General features: G+C 41.9%; 1 protein-coding gene across 1 annotated transcript in view; it reads left to right on the plus strand.

The window, feature by feature from the left end:
- Positions 1-361: 361 nt before the first annotated feature.
- ldlrad3 (low density lipoprotein receptor class A domain containing 3) overlaps positions 362-19,868 on the plus strand; it is a 69,857-nt gene continuing 50,350 nt past the window's right edge. Inside the window, exon 1 of the mRNA XM_070831010.1 lies at positions 362-504. Within this exon, the coding sequence (XP_070687111.1) occupies positions 450-504 (55 nt within the window). The 5' untranslated portion in view covers positions 362-449. The remainder of the gene's footprint in view (positions 505-19,868) is intronic.

Consider the following 19,868-nt stretch of genomic DNA (forward strand, 5'->3'; position numbering starts at 1 on the left):
TCACTATCTCAGGGTGCTGGTTAATTCAGCTGGGATCGGAGTAACGGTGCACTCAGCCAGCTCCTGCTCCAGAGGGGACCGTCAGCGGTCCCTAGCCCGCAGTTTGGGCACCGCTGTCCCGGACCGGCCGACCTCTGCTCTCCGGCTCTCTGCCTCCGACTCCGCCTCCCTCAGCACCAACGTACCGACTCCGACAGACTCCCCAGCCTTCCTGCCGCCACCCCGGAGCCCCCACCAGCCCCCAGCCTGTGGGCTACACCTCCCCGGACCGGACTCCGTGCCTCTCTCACGCCAAACGGACTCCTAGTTTTTTTTTTTTTTTACTCAGAGGAAAGAAAGACCTAGTTGAGGAGCACAAAGCCAGGAGTGGCTGCGCCGGAGAAGTTTTCCTTCTTAGCCCCCAGTTTGTGGCCCCGCGGCGAGGGCAGGCCGGGGGAAAAGGAGACCGTATGATGTGGATCTGGTACCTCCTGCTTGGTTCGGGGTCAGGCTCGAGAACTGTGGGTGAGTCTGTTTGTTTTTTACTCCTTACAGAAAACACACGGAAACTAGTGTTGTGACGGCGCGGACACGCTCCAGTGTACGGTGGGTTAGAGGAGGAGGAGGAGGAGGAGGGGGGTTCAATCTGTGGAAGTTTTTCGCTCCGTGCTACAGTTTCACACTTCAGATGCTTTTATTTCCATCGGCGAGTTCGCAGAAACTTATTGGAGGAAGCTCCATGAGACGAACTTTCCCGACTTCTCATTTCCATCGACTGAGCGGATTTTTTTTGTGTGTCTGGAAATTGGGAGTTGCAGCACTACTTTCTCCAGTTTTTTTTTTTCCTTGCATGGCGAATGCATGTCCCCTTCACTCCTGAGTGAGAATATGTCTTGGCTGCAGGCGCCTTCCGTGCCATGTCCCACTGCTGTGTGTTTTACTGAGCGGGGGTTATAGCCTGCTCCGGGTTATGATATGACCGAGAGCTTGTTGACAGGGCAGTGTTGACAAGTCAATCTGTTCTCCGGCCCCGCCATGGCAGCTGAGGCCTGGTGGAGGACACTGCTGCAGGACAGTGTACAGGCAGTGGGCACTGGCTGGCACACACTTGTTGTCCTGATCTATCCACTGCTTATAACAATGTGCTGACAAACTAACAGCCCATTGGCCTGCAGTGAGTAATTAGATTAATGTGAAACATGTGACAATCAGTGCATCAAATCAAAGCTTCAAAGTTCATGATCATCATGATGAGTTATTGGACTATTTATATGAGCACAGGATAAAAGTCTTTTACCCTTAAAACAACCATCTGCATCTACTATTGCAAAAAAAAGAGTGTGACTGTAAATCAGGTTGACTTATTATTAGGTTGACTGATATAACATATATGCCCACTGCACACATGCATGTACAGCAAATCTTAGCATACAGTATGTAAAGAGTTAGTGCACCAGCTTGGTAGTGTGTCTTTAAGCGAACATGTTAACATGTGCTTTTCTTATTATTTAAGGGGGCATTTTAAAGGCGTCTAGAGATGCCACTTCCTAGTCAGCATGGGTTTGAGCTAAAATCGCACCTACAGTGTATTAAAGTGCATCCTAATGTGCTGAAACTGGTAGCGCAGGTGCAGAGACTGGGTCTGATGCTTGTTTGTGGAAGACATTTTGCCATGTCCGCAGTGGGGAAGGCACGTGTGAACAATAAAATAAAAAAGATGGCTGAATTCCATTCAGCTGCTTCAGTTTCAGGGTCCTGGTAATGTGCCCGCTGGCTCGTTGTCACGCTGTCATGGCTTACTGGGACACTTGAATATAACAGAGCCAGAGTTATTATTATTCCTAACACCTGTGCCTCATAGTAGGAAAAATACTATGAGAATTAAACATGTCGGCTGCGAAAAAGAGATTTCGCAGACATTTGTAACCTGTGCAAGCAAACACAACTTTTAAATGTAGCACTTTAGTTTTTGAACACAGGGTGTACTTATGTAGTTAGTGTGTTTTTTCTTCCACATGGCCCTGGCCAAGCATGTGCATATAGATACGTTTCCATCAATGACAGTGAGAGTGAAGTAAATATTATATTAGGTATGTAACAGAGATTCAGTGTGAGCTGCCAAACCCCACCCCTAGATTGCTCTGTTGGAGAAAGGGAGCGTGTTCAAATGATTGATGTCAGAAATTCACTCCCAGCATATTACGGTAGTTTGTTTTCTTCAGTATTGCTTATGTGTTGCCAGCTTTGAATAAACAAATAGTACTTCAGCCTTTTATTAGCTCACAGCCTGACCAGGGCAAAAATAATGCTAGTTATTGGTGTGTGGGGTTGTGCCAGTTTGTAAGCAATAATAGAGCATAGATATTACCCAAAGTGTTGTCCTCTGGCAGGACATTGCCATTGGTTGATATTCTAGCTTACAAATGTGCCAGTAGTACTAGGTCTAAACTGGATGCTCTGTCACAACATTTTGGATTTAAGTTGACATTTAGCCCAGACATTAATTAAGTTCTAATACATTTCAAAATCCATTTTGGTCTTGGCTGGGCAATACCTATTAAAATGATGACATTGACATTTAAAGATATGGTGATATGGAAAATTAAATTGGCAGCATTTCCTACCCCACACAGTCTGTGCTAAAAATAATAAGATATATAAAATATGTATGAGTGGAGTAGAATTTGTTTTGTGCACAAGCGTCAGTGTTTTTCCATATGCGCACTGAAGAATCTAAATGTTAAATGCTGCCGACACACAATGGCAGCTGCAAAAGTTGCAGATGACGCAGATGATATGTGGGTGCTGGTAATTTCCTGCACATGCTTCACCGTGCAGTAATTCTGGTCAATAAATGCCTCTAAAAGTGTTGCAGAATCACAGTGACGGTATTTACACTCCATGCTTAACAATAGATTCATTATTTTTGAAAAAACATTCACCGTCTACGCTCGATTTCAGAAATCCGTCGCAATTAGTTTCAGAAAATTATTACCCAAATCTGAAATTTAGCCACACTATCAACTGACAAAGGAGCAGTGCAGCTACAAACAAGGTGAATTTATGGTGTTATGCTGTGCGGTGTGGCCTGAAAAAATATATAAGCTTTTAACTGGTCTGCTCAGCCGTGCCCCAGGGAGTATTGATGTAAATATATGGAGGCACAACTTCGGAAAGATGAATTAGCTTGGCATGAGCTATTTCCCTCTACAACCAAGGATGATTACTGCTTGTTCAGGATCAGCATTGTGATATACATGCCAGCTTTATAAATGTTTGATTACATTGCACCCGTTTGCTGCATGGATCAAATATCCTTTAATGTGGGTCTTTTAAAGATATGTGTGGCATCAAATACTATATAGACATCATTTTTTTAAAACTAGTTGATATATTTTAAATCCTTGCTCCCCACAATCCCTCAGTTTATAAGCACTAATATCAGATCTTGCACATAAGTTTAGATTGCATGTTCACTTCGCACTTGTATGCGTAGATATGAATACATATAATGGCAATGGGTCCACTTCACTTTGATTCATATGCACCATTAAAATGCAGGAGTGCTTTTGAGCATATTTTTTTATGTGTTTAAGCTTTACAACTATCTGTATATGTGTATTAACAGCCTCTCATGACTATTTTCTACCTGTCATCTTGAATGAGTAAACTCTTTGACCTCTCAAAGCCCATGTCTTGCTTCAGTGAGGAATTTTGGAGTAAACCTTGATGCTTTACATGTTGCTGTCACGCTCATCAAGTGGAACAGCTCAGGGTTCAGTTGACCCACTCGCCCAATAGCACAATCAGTAAGATGAGTATGTAATATTAGAGTTCATTTGTTTTCCCGTTGAATTGTATGTAAAAAAAAAAAAACATACCATACACACTCTGGTCTCTTACATGGCTCAGTTAGCCAGCTGGCATTGACAAATGTAAGTACCTACTCCATCAGCATAAATGTGCGCTCCATTACCTGCTCTGTGTTACCAGGCCACACACACAGGCCAGGTGGTCGGATATTTTCATTCATAACGAAAGACAGACTATTCGGGTCATTTCTCCCTCTGAACAGGGAGACAGAATCACATTGTCTCCTGCTCATTGTGCTTTGTATTTCTGCACTGTAGCTTCCCAGAGACCAGGCCAGTCGCCCCACTAAACCGCTGTGTGTCTGTGCTTATCTTTGCGTGTCTTTGGAGAGAAATAGATTTTGTGTTTTTGTGCTGGCTGACATGGTTGATATGCTTCCAGCCATAGTTGCGAAGAGAAGGCCAGGGGATTAAGGAGGGCCAGTGTGGCTTTAGTTCCCAGAGTTGTTAAAACAAAGCCACATGACTGGAGTCATGTTTCAGACCTTGGTAAAAGTGCAGCTTTAACTACCATGAGCACATATTCTGTTTTATCCTTTATTAGTGAGTTGCGTACACATTGCGTATGTTTCAAGTGAAGCATATTTGTACATTGCAGGATCTTTGGCTATTAGGTGCATATCACATTGTATTTTTCTCTGCATGGGATGTAGGTTTGGTGTCCATTCTCCCTCAGCATCTCTGATCTATAAGTCATGATGCTAAATGTTTCATGAACCCTGGGATACATGGATCGAAGGAGACAGAGAGAAACAGAGAGGAGTAAAATGTACTGGAAAAAGTTAGAAGTCAGCTCATTACATATTGATTTTGAATTGATCTGAACTAATTTGCTATGCAGTGATGCAGAGGCTTTGTTAATCACTGATGGTTGCTTTGTATTGATCCACCGCGTCCTTGGATGCCAAGATCAAACCTCAGACTCGGATGAATCTGTTTATTTACTGAAGGGAGTTATTTTGAGAATACTATCCACTAGATTTTGTCGACTTATGAAAATATGACACTCCTGCTTCTCACCATAGTGTTTATTCAGTACTTTTACCCAGTACATTGTAAGCTATCTATAGTTCTTCCCAGTGGAGTTAACCATGAGGACAGTTTGTGCTAGACATTGATTTTAGCTGTCTACAGTGCCAGACTCAAAGGGTAACTTAAGATGTGCTGAGAAGTTTGTTTTAAAGTAAAGTCCAAACAGTGAATGTTTTCGGACCATTGTTTAAGTGTTGCAAAATGCACAGGGAGGGTCCCTGTGCATTTTGCAACACATGCAGATGTGCACATACGCACATTTCACTCACAGCTGATTTACCAGTAGCAGTTTTTGCAGCAGACTGTACTCTGCCTTCACTTTTACAGGAGAAAAGTTGGATCATCTTAAAAACAATGTAAATTAAGTCATCTTACTGCTGAAATAAGATGCACGTTCAGCTGAAGGTGCCGCACCGATCCGTGTCGTATGTGAAATATAAACTGCAGAAACCATGCAAGCAAGCAGTGAACTTCACAACTGATCTGCCAAGAGAAGTTTAGCTATCTGCCATGTCTGGTGTGTCTCGATTGTGTGTTACGTGCAACGCTAACATCTTGTTTCAATATGAATAACACAATAAACAATGAACTTTGTGTACTTTCAAATACTTCAAGTACTGAACCGGCATATAAAATGTGTCCCAACTCAGGGTTTTAATCCACCGAAAGACCCATCCTGCTTCTTGATGTCATGATAAGTGCACAGGGTATTCTGCTACTAACATGTTTACGTCATCACTATGGACAAAAGCTTTTATTTGTGCACCGTGAGGCCAGTTAAGCTTTTGGATATACTCATATTCTGCCTATCAAATATCAAGGTGATATGACACTTAATTGTTCATTATGTTGCAGTGTTTTATAGTTGGAGGGAAATCTATCCAGGGTGACGGTTGCAATGCAGCTCCTAGCACAAGACTCTCACACTGTAATTACATACAGTCTTGCTAGCTGTTGCTATAATGTTCTTGATGATCTTGAATGTTTTAAATTAGAGCAGTGTCCACAGCTGTTTTATCTGACTGGGGCTGAGCTGTCAGCAGCAGGATTGAGTTTTGAGCCTTTAGAAATGTTTGACCTTGAATTTGTTGATCTGCTGTGATGCACTCGCTCTATAAATGCAGACTTTGGAGGATGTAAACTTTGCACGGGGACGTAGCTACAGAGTTATGGATTATTTAGTTTCAAGATTGCGCTGCACATTTGCTCATTTTTGGCCTGGCCAGTCACCTTGGTTTCCCCCACTTTTATCTTCATCCACGACGCCCCGCTGAGAGGAGAATGACCGGCTGTATGTGTCCCCTGTGTTGCTTCGCCTGCTGTCAGACGGGGGAACGGACCCTGGCAGGCTGACAGCTGGCTCCCCTGTTGTCCCCCGTGATCAGCAGTCATTTGCTGTACTGTGTCTCACAGCCGCCGTGGTAGCCATTGTGGACACTGACAGGCTATTTTGGACTGAAATTCCAGCATCCCCTTTGTCAAACCAAACAAACGCTACCTTAAAGGTCAACAAAATCCACAGAGAAACGCAGATAACATCAAGGCAGCTCATCCGCTGTTTGTTTGTTGACGTGGGTGAGAATATATGAATTTAAGATAAATAAATGAGCTCTCATTGATTGACTCACACAAAGGATCGAGTGCAGATTAAAGAAGTGTTTCACCCCTGGAAAGATGGTCTTTTCATAAAACTGGCATGGCTATGCAGTAGAAATGTGAAAAAATTCAACTTTTAAAATTCCTTCCATATCTGCCATTGAGCTCCCAGTGGTTGCAGTTGGTTGATTTTGTAGCAGTGAGGAGGCAGACATACAAAAAAAATGTGAAGGTACAATCTTTAGTTCCAACTACAGCCCCAGGGCTGGCAGAAGAGCCTTACAGGGAAATGGAGGAAGGTCTCCTGGTGCAGGCAGGTTTGAAGGAAACAGAAACATTGCTCACTTAAATATGCTACCCACAGTGCAATGATACAAAGCTGAGTGAAAATCAGAGAAATATCCCTTTTAGGGAAACAAAGAAGTAATGGAAGGATTTGTAATCTTTGGTGAATGTTTAAAGGGAGACGCTGCTTAAAAAATAGTCCCCAATATGTTGTACATTTACAGAAGATCGATGTGTCCTACTTCAGTATGTTTATTTTCTTTCCCGCCCGGTGCTTTCATCGTCTGCATTTGGACATTGTACATATCAGCTGCCAAATACCTCTGGCAATGATTACTCTGCACTAAAGGTTTTGTGTGGACATACCTTTAGCCTCGTGCATAATTGTTTTGTAATTGTAATACAGCTCTGGCAGTTTCATCAATCCAGTGAGTGGCCCAACTCCATCCACCAGCTTTGGATGCTGTGATTAGATGCAATTTTCCATCTTCAACATCTAATCACAAGTAAAAATGTTTTTTCTCTTTTCACTAGACACATTTTTTTTATTGCAATCACACAGATGTTTGTTTTCCTTGTTTTGCTCCTTTGCATGCCAAGAATGATTCAATGTCACGTGTGATAAATATGCAAATTGTCAAAACAGCATTGTGGGTGAAACCCGTTTTAAAAGCACAGCATTACTGCTACTGTATTTATCTGCAGGATTAGATTGAATTTACTGTTACACAAAACAGTGATGCAGGATTGCTTTATAGGGTAAAGGGGTAAACTCTAAGTCCGAGACACACACACACAAGAAATGCTGGCTCATGAAACAAGCCATTTGCTGCTGTGAAACTCATAATTATAACTGAGGGGGTCATAGAGTGCGAAATGCCAGTCATTTGCAGGCTGCACTGAACTTTCTTTGCCCCCCTGTGCACAGTATATCTGTATGTCTGTATGTCATAGTATATGCCAGTAATCTGGCATATTCTCTTCCAGGTTTAAGTGTGAAGATTGCGTGCCATGCATAACATTGTGTTGTACTTCAGTAACCTTATTCTGAGAGCACAAGCGTTTGGCCAGGCATGATGGAGCAAGAGAAGAAGTCAGCTAAAACCTCTGACTCTGATATCCATCCCTATCCTTTGGGAAAAGTACAAGGCAGAGATGTGATCCGCCCCTCTCTTTCCACCAGATTGAAATTTAGTTGATGGTGCCAATGGAATTCTCTTCACCAATTATTGCGTGCTCACTCACACGGACACACGTTTGATTTAGCAACCTCTCAGGTGAAATTCCAATCTGGGGACGTTAAAGCTATTATGTACTTGAGACTACTCCTTCAGGCGAGTGCATAAATGAACAAATAAGATCAATCTCAATTCAGCTGACTTGAAATAATTGCCTATTTGTCACAATTAATTTCAAGGCTTTGACTCAAGACCCCCTGATATTGATATTGAATTTCCCATTATTACATACCTGAAAACCTGCTCATTAAATGAAGCTGAATCCAAAGAATTAGTCTCTGTGTTAAATGGGTGATGAAAGGGGCAGGTAGGGAACATTTTCCTGTCTGTTTGAGGGGGGAGAGGTGAAGTGATGCAGAAGCTGGAAGTTAATGTGTGGAGGAGACATGATTCCACCTCTGTCATGTCACAAACATGGCTTAACCCCTTGAGCTGTCAGCCCCTTGCTTCAAGTGTGCACACTCTTTGATTCCTCATTCCCCATTCCTGTCTTTCTTCTCTCTAGCAGAGATCGTGCATCTGAGTGTGTGTGTGTGTATATGTGTGTCTTTGTGTATGTATAAGGTGCAGTGTGTATGCGCGATACGTATAAAGGGTAATCCTCTCTTGGACAGGGACCAGGGGAGGCGAGGCGCTCATCTTCACAGGAACTAATCACCTGATCCCGCCTGCTGTTTACAGAAGCAGTCTCGCCAGCCAAAATCAAATGCAAAGCCCATGTTAATTGCCTTAATGCTGCTTCCCTGTCAACCATGGCTTGGCAGCAGCCCCCAGCACTAGGCCACAAAATGAATTCTTTTCACTTGTTCAATGAATACCAAAGACGAAAGCCGGTTTCTGCTCTACAGGATTGAAAAGCAGAAATACATTTTTGCCCTCTGATATTCTGAGCTGGAGAGAGAGGAGAAGTATGTGAGGGCAAATGAAAGTGGAGGTGGGTTCATTGTGGAGTAGGGGAGAGGGCAGGAAGTTCAGGCCTGGCTTAGGTCATTATAGGGCCAGTACCATTAGTCTTGCAAGGGTCCCGTGTGCTAGAGATGGTAATTGAGTCCTTCTCTGTGCAGCCTGCTCTAATGAGAAGCTGCAGGCCTAAGATTTTACTAATTTCTTCTATACCCAGGACAATATGTCAGCCTGGCTGTCCTGTGCCTAATGACTCTAGATACTTAATGAAGGATTGGTGGGATTTCCAAAGACTTGGACGAAGCTTCATATCAGTGTACTTCAAATGTTAGAGCACTCTGGAGACTTCTATAATGACAGTTGCAGGCTTTGATGTCCTGACTGTGCGCTAAGCCACTGATCAAAAGTGGTGTGTATTATTTGGTTTTGTATTTACGCATGTATTTTTGATGGATACGTTTTTATTGATTCCTGACCTGTTTCTTTCCACGACAAATAATATAATTTACCATGGCACTTACGTCTCTAATCAAACGAAGAGAAGATGCACAACCAACTAGTTGTCCACGTTGTAAAGATGTTAATGGACAGTCCTAGATGTTTATAAAGCTGTCCAATACTGTGTGCTTCTCATTCATTACACTTTTGCAAATATTAAAACAACCTAATCAACAACCCCTTATCTTCCTCCAAATCAAGCCAACCTATTGTTAGGGGTAGGAGTTGTATTATTTGATATAAATAATAATAATATGGAGTTATTTATCTTCATTCCTAGACACAATGCCAAAATACACATATTGTCAGCCCACATACAGCATTTGCTGAGTCTCCATGTGCAGATGGTGGCGTGTCTATCCCTCCAACAGTCCAACATCAGACATCTGATCTTTCTGATGCAGCAAAATTTCCCAGCTGACATTTCCAAAATGATAGATGTGTGTTTGCTGAAAAAAAAAAAAAAGTCCACAAAAAAAATGCCTTGCTCCCTCAATTGCCGCATGCTTCTGTAAATGCCTTGACCTGCTTGCGTTGTCTACGCAGTCCCCCGATAGAGTTGAAAATGTCTTGGATACAGAAACCAGTCAAGCTGGTAAACATCACATTTCACCCTCATATGATTCTCATCTCCACCGTGTCCGCCATGGGTCAGGAGCTCATCTGTCCTGAAGGAACAGCACAGCAGCTGATTATGATGGATTATGATAGATTCCTCCTTGACTGACCTCTGCAGGCAGTTGCACATTCTTCACTGCACTTGTACACACACGCGCGCTCACACACAGACACTCATAAATAAATGAATTCATGGACGGAGACAAGTGTAAACACACACATAAACTTGATACACAAAAGTGTGCACGCTTGCAGAGACACTGCCAAGTCCATGTTGCAGTGGGGAATTACATTCACCCACGGGCAGACACACAGGACATACAGTCACACATAGACAACACACGTTCACACTGTAAGTGTGTATACATATATTCATGCATACATGCATAACCACACGCTACAACCATTCAGAGTTGCCTTGCAGAGTTGCTTGTAACTCGCCCTCTTGCAGGTCAGCTCAGATCAGAACCAGTGGCAGTCTTGAACCAAACCCAATTATTTCACCACAAACTCAAATGAAAGCAGATAAACCCGTCGGGGAAAGAAAGAAAGAAAGAACGAAAGAAGAAAAAAGACTTCTAAAACCAAGCCCAAAGAGTGGGAGCAGTTTTCAGAGGCCATTTGTTTTCATTTGGTTTAGTGTCTTTACCGGTGCCGTGCAGAGCACTTAAAGCAGCGTGTCTCTGCCCGATCAGCCACCTGCACCTCCACCCACCACCACCACCACCACCCCCTCACCCACCACCACCCGTCGTCCCACTAGCACAGATGGTGCTGGTGTAGCAGCAGTGAGGAGAAATGAAAGGAATGGCAGTTATCGCTGGTGCAGACTGATGCATGCTCACTCTCCTGGTCACTAGGTCGCTAAAGCGTTGCTCTTTGCATTTTCTCCAGCTTTGAAATGAAGCAAAGGCCATCAGAAACAATAGCAAGTGGAGGAGTGTCAGGGAAGAAGGTGATACTGACCGAGGAGAGGCTATTAGGTGTCAAGGTGCCACAGCTCTGAGCGTGAGTCTGCATGTGATATGGAGCAGCAGATGTTATGCAGTGAGAAGGAAATGTTTGGCTTTCATAACATGAGCCCTGTGAGTACATGAAGCTTTTTCTCAGTGCAGCGTGAGAGTACTTTTTATCCATTACCATGACAACATGGAGGTGTAGGGCTCTGTGTGCGAATGAGTAGAACAGAATTACGGGCCTGAGTAATGCAGCCGATCTCTCGGGGGGGAAGTAAAGCCAGATTCGAAGACAAATCAAGTGGCAACCAGGAGACGCAGTGGGGGCCGCCGGCGCTGTGATCACCACGAGATAGATTTAGATGAACAAATGCCGTGCGCACACCTGCTGTTGCGCACACAGTAGAACACATGGACGCACAGAAAAACACACAAGTGAACATCCCCCAACGCACCCGCTTTCTGTCGCACAGCGGAAAGAGAAAAGCTCAACGGAGAGCACGAGACAGTGAGACATCCCTATGCTGTGAAGTAATTTCCTTGGCTGTAGGTAGCAGTTGTCAAAAAATTGGTCACCTAGGACTCTCGTGACCTTTCTCATCACCATTCATGTCTTTCCCTGTCACGTTGGTTCAACGTCTAGTTGGCCTTTTACAGATAGCACATTGACTGAAATCTTATTGCAATGACCTTTAGTTACAACATCGGCTGCCACGGTGAGAACTATTCATACAGCCTCTACCTTTTAAGCTAAGGCCCTCCATTTGACTTATTACCATTTGGACTCATTACCATTCAGTTGAGTAGATATTATATTATACAGAGAAAAAAGAGAGAGGAGACAGAGAAAGAGACAGAGAGCACAGGCAAGGGCCATTGGCACTCTTTTCCCTCATCTGCATTCTGTTGAAATAAACATTTCCAATGTAATGCCCCCGTCATTCCCCCTTTACCCTGTCTCGTTAATGTAGTGTCTCCATCTCACATCTCTTTATGTCTTCTCCCACTCACCTTGTGCTCTCTCTTTCTATTCCTCTATCGCTCTCTTTGCCCCAGTGTTTTTGGCAGATATAGTTCATCCCCGCTGCTTTTCAACCCCTGCAGTGACTCCATGGCCTGGCTACACAATTAGGAGCTCATTACTTGCTAATACACAGACTAGAAGACAGACAAAGGCAGCCTGTGCCTTTTTTTGTTGAACGCTCCCCGCTTCCATCATTTTATCTCTCTCTCTCTCTCTCTCTCTCTCTCTCTCTCCCCAGGCACTTTTCGAGTAAAAGGGTGCTACTTCTCTTCCTCCTCTTTTTCACTCCTCTCATCTTACCCTCTGCTACAGTACATCTTCTCCACGGTGCATAATGAGCCTGCGTTTGCTAAGAAGAATGAATGGTTCAATTTCCGTCTTTTAAGTATTGTTTTTATGGAATCAAACGTACTCTCAACTCCTATGACATTTGAGTTTCTGTGTGTCATTTTCTGGCTCATTTAGCACCTAGAAAGCTTATCGGTTGTCTAAAATTTCTTCACTTTGTGTAAGCAATTTCTTTAAAAAAAAAAAAGAAGAATTCTATTGCAGATGTTTTTCCTCCTGAAACGTTCAGATCTCAGTGTGAGCTAGAAGCAAACCGAAAAACACGAGTCTCATAGGTGTAGCATAAGGTCAGCACTGGCAGCTTCCTTCTGTGCCACTATCTGCATAATTTCTCACTAGCTGTCTGGCTCTTTGGAAATGCCAGTTTGCTCGGTAAGGGGCCTTGCGGTGTTGCAGTGGATGAAGGGTGTGTTCTGTTTACCGGTATGTTCTGCGACAGTTGACTGCATGATGGAAGAGACGCAGGGGAGTGTTGACATTTAGTTTTGGTCCAGCATGTGGAATCAGAATTAATGGGACAGATGCGTTTGTTTGACAGGAGAAGCTTCCTTCTTGGGACTGATGAGGAATTCAAGTCCTTCAAAAGATATTTCTGTGCTTGGCTTTGTTTCTTCTTGTGTCTGCATCTCTGTGGTCATACTGCACTGTCTATTTTGTGTGTCTGTGTGTCAAACATGGCTGCTAAATCTCATCTTAGTCATCGTTGTCCTCCTCATTCTTCCTCTCACCCATCTCCGTCGGCTCCTCCTCTCTGTGAAGGTAATCCCAAGGTGATGTTAATAGGCTGGGATGCTGTTGAAAATGCCACTGTCATCTCTCAGAGGATTAGATGGACAATTGCTTCTCTGAAACCCAAGCCAAGTGGTTAAAGGAAAACTGCAACAAAACAACTTTTCTGAAAGTACAGCACGTCATATTTTGTGCCTTAACATCGTTGTGCTGGATTTTATGTCTTCAACATTGTGCTCGCCTGGTAATGAATTTACGTTCTGATCGCCATTTTAACTCAACCACAAATATACTCATAAATAGCCCAAATAAACCAATGCTATGGGATTATAGGCTCTGTGTGATCTGTGATCCCGGATTAATGGGAAACCGGTGTGTGATTAATAGGACCTTGTTTAGCCAAGCCAGGCTAATTTGGCCAGTCACCGTCCCAAAGATCCGAAGGCAGTATAAGGCTGTCATTGCATGGCCTATTTGATAAAGGAGAGGCTGCTAAATGAATACATAATACTAAGGCAGAGGCTAATGAAACAATCAGTGTTGTGCTCATGTTCCCAAAGAGCTGTGTGCATGTGTGCTTGCATTAGTATTCATCTTTATTTGTTTCCATTAACCTCTACTGCATGTGTCCATACGTGAGAGCACAGAAATAGCCTGCGGGGGAATCAGTTGCTGAGAATAATTACTTGGACAGACAGCTGTACGTTCTATTGTACAAACACTGGCCACATAGATGGCCACTTCATTTTGTCAAGCTGCAACCTTTAGCTATGAGTGGATGTGGGTGTGTGTGTGTGTGCTTTATTGAAATATCGTGAAACGGAAAGGTTTAAACTGTAAAAAAAAAAAAAAAAAAAAAGCATTATATCTGAACGTATAGATGTAGTTACACATTACACATTCCAAATTATACTTCCTTTCTCATTTAGGGCTGGAAAGAAATAGTTTTAAAGAAAATTTGTATGAGTCTAGATTATGTCTGAATTATTACGTTACGTGTTTCTATTATGTGAAATATGTAAAAATAGAAGCAGCTGTTTTTTTTTTTTTTAAATCTCAGTTTCTCTCTGACATGTCTCCTCAAGCTGGTTTTCCCTCTCTCTCTCTCTCTCTCTCTCTCTCTATCGCCTTCTCTTTCTTTTGCACTCTACTCACTCTAGTACTATTTCAGCCCACTGATGTTCTATCAATAATGCAGCCTCTTTAACAAGGCTAAAGCTTTTAAGCGGGTTCGTCTGAGCCCCTCCCTTCTAGATGCCTGCTAGTCACTGGGTGGCCACATCCTAGTGGAAAAATCTTTGATTTTTGAATGAAGCCAGAAATTAATGCAATGTTAACATTGCATTAATTAATAACATTTTATATTTTATTTATATCGTTATCAAGGCTTTTTCTTCTGAACTTTGCAAATACTGGAAAGCACTTAATGCTGGTAGGACAAGAGTTCACTGCCTCACTAGGGAAGTAAAGAACTGAGTACTGACTGTATAGCTGTAGGCAAACATGAAATGGTAAAGGAGGAAGCAAACAGAACTGCTGAAAAAAAGATCGTATGGCGCTTGAACATATATTGTTTGCATTTCTTTACAGACAACAGAAGGCTAGAAAGGCACTGCAAAGCCCAGACCGCCTTGTGCATCTTTTCAAGCAAAGCCCATGTGGTGCAGCCTGCTTAATTTTGTGTGTGGCATGTGCGTATGTGTGTATACGTTTGGATTAGTTATGAAAGGATCTCGAGGAAATAGAGGCTGCTCTGTGAAATCACGGTTATCCCTCAATGTCTGTGATAATGCCATAAGCTATAGGAGGGTAAAAAACTTCCATTCACTCAGGCACGCTGACAGCTCTGTGTTTGATGTGAGTCCAAGAGAGGAGATCCAACGCAGAAAAATAAGAATAATGTCTGTATACTGCACACTTCGAGATTAGGACTGGGTTGTGATTAGAACATTTTATCGATTAATCAATTGGTTGTCTACTATTACGTCATTTATTTTCATAACTGATCATTTTGATCAACTGTTAACCAATTGACAATCAACTGTCTTTTAAGAAAGAAAGTCAAAATTCTCCCAGTCCAGCTTCTTAAATGTGAATGTTTTCTGGTTTCTTTAGTCCTCTATCACAGTAAACTCAATAGCCTTGCGTTGTGGGCAAAACACAATGTTTTAGGACAGCATATTGGACTTTGGGAAACACTAATTGACATTTTTCACAATTTTCTGATACTTAATAGATCAAACAACAAATCCATTAATCAAGAAAATACTCGACAGATTAATCAACACTGACAATAATCGTTGCAGCCATAGTTGCAGCCTTACTTGTGATGCTGCCATATTATCCATATATAAAAAAAGTTTGATCACAAAGAAGACTGTTTCGCTCATCAGAAGACGAGGTTCATGTTCTGCCTTCCTTCCTTGAGGAATTTACTCTGACTTTCCGCCGTGACAGCCAGTGCACTTATTTCATTAAACAGTAAGTGCAAAGTCCTAAAGCTAAACAATTGTCTCGTTATCTGCTGAATGGATGGTGACTAATCCTGCTTTGGGCTATAGTGAAGACAAGCTTGTGGTCCATTGTTTGTTCCTCTCCAGATGCTCACAGGGGGATTGAGCCGATGCTCCATCGGTGAGAGCTGACCAGTGCTGCGGCAGATCGTGTTGAGAATGAACCACTCTCTCCTTGTGAGGTTGTTGCTGAATGTTTTTTCGATTAGGTCTGACAGTGGGTGGTTTTTGGGGCGTCCTTGGACTCTAATTCCTTTTGCAGGGGTGGTAAAGACAGCTGGCAACAATCAGCCTGGTTGCCTTGATCTGGTCATGGCAAGAGGTTTTCGTTTTGGTGTTAAGCAAGTGTTAAACCTTGCTTAACACCAAGTTCGGGTTTCTCTCGTCTCATTTTTCTCTTTTCCCAGTTTCAAACTTGAACTAAACATGGAGAAGGGACCCGTTTTTCTGTTTGGTAAGGATACCCTCCAGAGTAGTTTAAATACACATAAAATGGATTGAATGACATTTTATCTAATATGTTTTTTTTTCCTCACAAAAACGTATTCAGTAAAGTTCTGGGGAAGATTAAAAGTAGCCTATATCTACATCTTTGTCCTCATCAAAAATTCCAACATCTATGAATATGCAAATATGGAGATGCCTCCAGGCGCAGTGGCGCGCCGCGTCACACCCACCACTGTAGTGTTGCTGGACTATGATATTTTCATCTGAATAAAGCAGCAAGCTAACAGCCTGTCAAACCACACACACATATCATTTCAAAAATGAAGATTAGCCTCGAAGCATGTGTGTGCCGGGTTGAAAATGTCCCTTTTTTTACTGTCAAATGTGTACAAACTATTTAGTGATGGGATTACTAAGTGTAAGAGAGCAGCCACCATGCTGCTTTTGTTTAACTTTCTTTCAGCATGCCCCCCCCCCGCTCCGTCTTTATCTCTCTACATCTCTAGCGTTGCATGTATATGCATGGTACCTAGAAATAAATGGTATGAATGTAACATACATTTCCGTTTCACAGGAATAATCTTCCTGTCTCAGACACAGAAGATGAAATATTCAAACTGCTGTATAATGTTGCTGCATTAGTAGGAAGCATTATCAGGCCCACCCAGAAAGTATGTGGCTGCACACACGAAGACTAGGTCTAATATGTGTACTGTCTTAGACCTATAGCATGCTCCTGTTTAATTGTAGCTTTACACTACACGGTATCAGTGCACTGGATGGTATAAATAAGGGTCTGCACCACCATGTGTAACTGACGTGACGCTAGTCTGGGAGAAAAATAGGGGAAAAAGGAACAAGTTGATAATTGTCTTTATCAGTTCTGTTACAGTCCTATTGCATCAACACGCCCTAATTATACACCCGTATTGTGCTCTAGAAGCCTGTCATAATTGTCACCACTGTGTGTAGTTTCTCATAGTGTATCTCATAGTGTATCAAGTTGATTATAGAGCATATATGTCTTGGGGATGAGATGAAGCCAGGTCTCTATAAATGTGGGAACAGTCGTTGCTTAGGCAGCCTGAGTCCCATTTCATTCAGACGATCTTCGTAACTGGAATTAGCTAAAAGCAGCCTTGGGCGCTGGCTGGGCTAGCTTAGCTCTTATCCCGCCTCTCTCTGCTCTTCTCCCATTATTCGAATAATCTTCAAATAGTTCATGGTGACTATGGAATAGCGTTTTGGCTTGCACATCCATAATATGTATAGAGGAATTTAGCATTGAACCCCAGACTAGGTAAAGCATAGTTATAGTGTAACATGGAAAACGCATTATGGACCTTTGGCTCCCGTTTCAGAATTGTTGTCAAAATCATTTTATTTGTCTTAAGTCAAGATGTTTTTTGACATCTTATGGTGATAGTTGTCTTCACTCTGTGCCCTGCATGTTAAATCATAAACTAAAATCTGAATCCTCATCAGTAGGACAGCGCACCACAAATGAACAACACAATTAACTCCAGCTGTCTCTCTGATTGGCATCTTTACTTCCTTAGTAAACGCAACAAGTAATGATGATTAGATCAGAGATCAAAATGTCTCAACTACCAGTTCCTTAAAAACGCCGGCAGCTTGAGATGTGATTAAAAAGTCATGCTGCCATGCAACTGTAGCACATTCTCATTTTCCCACTTTTAGGATAATGAAAATCGGGATTAGAAAACTGAATGCTCACAGCTGTCACTGCAGATAAAGCTATCAAGTGTTACCAGAGGCAAAGATGATTTGTTCACATGACTGGATTGGTAAGATGACCAGTGGTGACCGATATGAACTGCTTAGTCACAGTTTTGGCCATCAGTCACAACCAGTTTAATTACTGAGATCTTGTGATGCAGTTCAACAATATTAAGCACTTAATTTGGAAGTGAAAATTAAGGTGGAAGTTAGAGTTACTCGCTGTAATTATTCTTTAGTTTTGGAGAGCTACCCACATGTTTAACTTTGACCCACCGTGCCTGCCATAGTTGTACTAAATGCACGATTTTATCAGACTTTTCAGGTGTATGTGCTTTTGTTTTCACTTCCAAATATGTGCTTTATACAGCATGGTAAATCTGGGATTTGGTTAAAACCTGTCTGGTTTTAGGATTACTTGTGCTGGTTGCCTTGTTGGGCTTTGAAATTCTGCAGCTACCAGTGCTACTGTGTCCCGAACTATTTTTATCAAACTGAACACGTATGAAAATTGTAGAAGTGTAAAATAAATGTAAAAAAGGGCTAAAAGTGGAATGCAAATGTAAAAGAAAAAATGTAGATTTTCCTTGAAGGATGAATTATGTTTAATGCTTGGCTGCTGTTGTCAGGTTGATGCCAGAAGTGTATCAGAAGAATATGGAGCAGGGAAGATGTCAGCTGTCCCGGCCTATCATATACACGTTCCTCCACTCTGAGAACAACAGAGGCTCTGCCTGAAAGACTGACTCACAGCAACCCCTTGAATATTTTTTGAGTGTTTTACACATTAAACGCTAGAGTAAAAAATATGGCCTACATATTGAATTTTATATGTTACACATTACATATTGAGTGCACCAGTCACACCACAAAGTCGACATACAGGATGACATTAAACATGTGAGAATATGGGGATGCAGCGTTGTGCGCTCTGGCACAACAACTTCCTCCGGGATAAATAAAGTCATTCTTATTCTTATTCTTATTCATTCATGACAAATGAAGTGTTCGTCTAAACCTACAGAGGCCTCATTTTTGTTGATGTACGTCACCATCAGACAAGCCACAGTCGCATGCCACGCTTATTGTTATCCATGTCCTTGCACTGAATGCCATGTCTATACCCACTAACTCAGCCTCTATTATTCTATGTTTATTCTTGTGATTTTGTATTGATTATTCAGAATGTGTACCATAAAATCTCCACAGAGGTGATCTATCCACCTTCTTCCCTGCAGTTTATTCATAGAGCAGATACATGTTTTCTCAATAAAAAACGGCATAAGAACTATTGATTTACCTCTCCTAGCGCCATGCTTTTATTCTGCTCTCCTATTTCCTATTCCGATTTAATACTGCTCTTTCTCTCAAATGCCCCCTAATTTGCACCTTTATAGGAATTTGTTTAGATTTTTTGTTTTCCAGGAGAACAAGGCACAACATGCAATCCAACACACATTACTGATTACCTCTTTAGATTACTATAATCACTGATATAGTTTACTGAATTTCTCAAACAGAGGACCGCAATCAAATTCCCGCTGTGACTCATTGGAACTAAGGGTGTGTGGAGTATAAACGCATTACCCCACTGAACCTAATTGTGTGTGTGTGTGTGTTTTAAATGAGAAATTAGGAATGTGAATGAGTGTACATAGCCTATACTCTGCAATGCCAAGTACCATGAGCAGCATATGAAAATGAATTTCATGCAACGTGTTTTCAGTGCAGCTTATAGAATATCCAACCTACATCCACAAAAGGCCCTTTGTTATTTAGCTTAAGTATGTTAATGCTAATTATATTTGCCTTCAAGGGGCTAAGATCTGCTTAATGAATTTAGATTTTGCACTTTTTTACAGCCTAATCGCATTCATAGTCTGCTTTTGTTATGTGTTTTTTATCCAGATGCTTACGCTCTGTTGTGGCTTTATGTAGATTTGGTTATTGATTCATATGAGTAAAGCATAGCATGTATTTATTGATTTGTGTTTTTTTGTAATGATAATATATTTGTAATGTAATATAATCTACTTTTACCTTAGCCTCTCTTAAGTGCTGTGCTCTGCTCACTTTAAAATTGAATTTAA

The sequence above is a fragment of the Pempheris klunzingeri genome, chromosome 5 (assembly GCF_042242105.1).
Source record: "Pempheris klunzingeri isolate RE-2024b chromosome 5, fPemKlu1.hap1, whole genome shotgun sequence".
NCBI lineage: Eukaryota > Metazoa > Chordata > Actinopteri > Acropomatiformes > Pempheridae > Pempheris > Pempheris klunzingeri.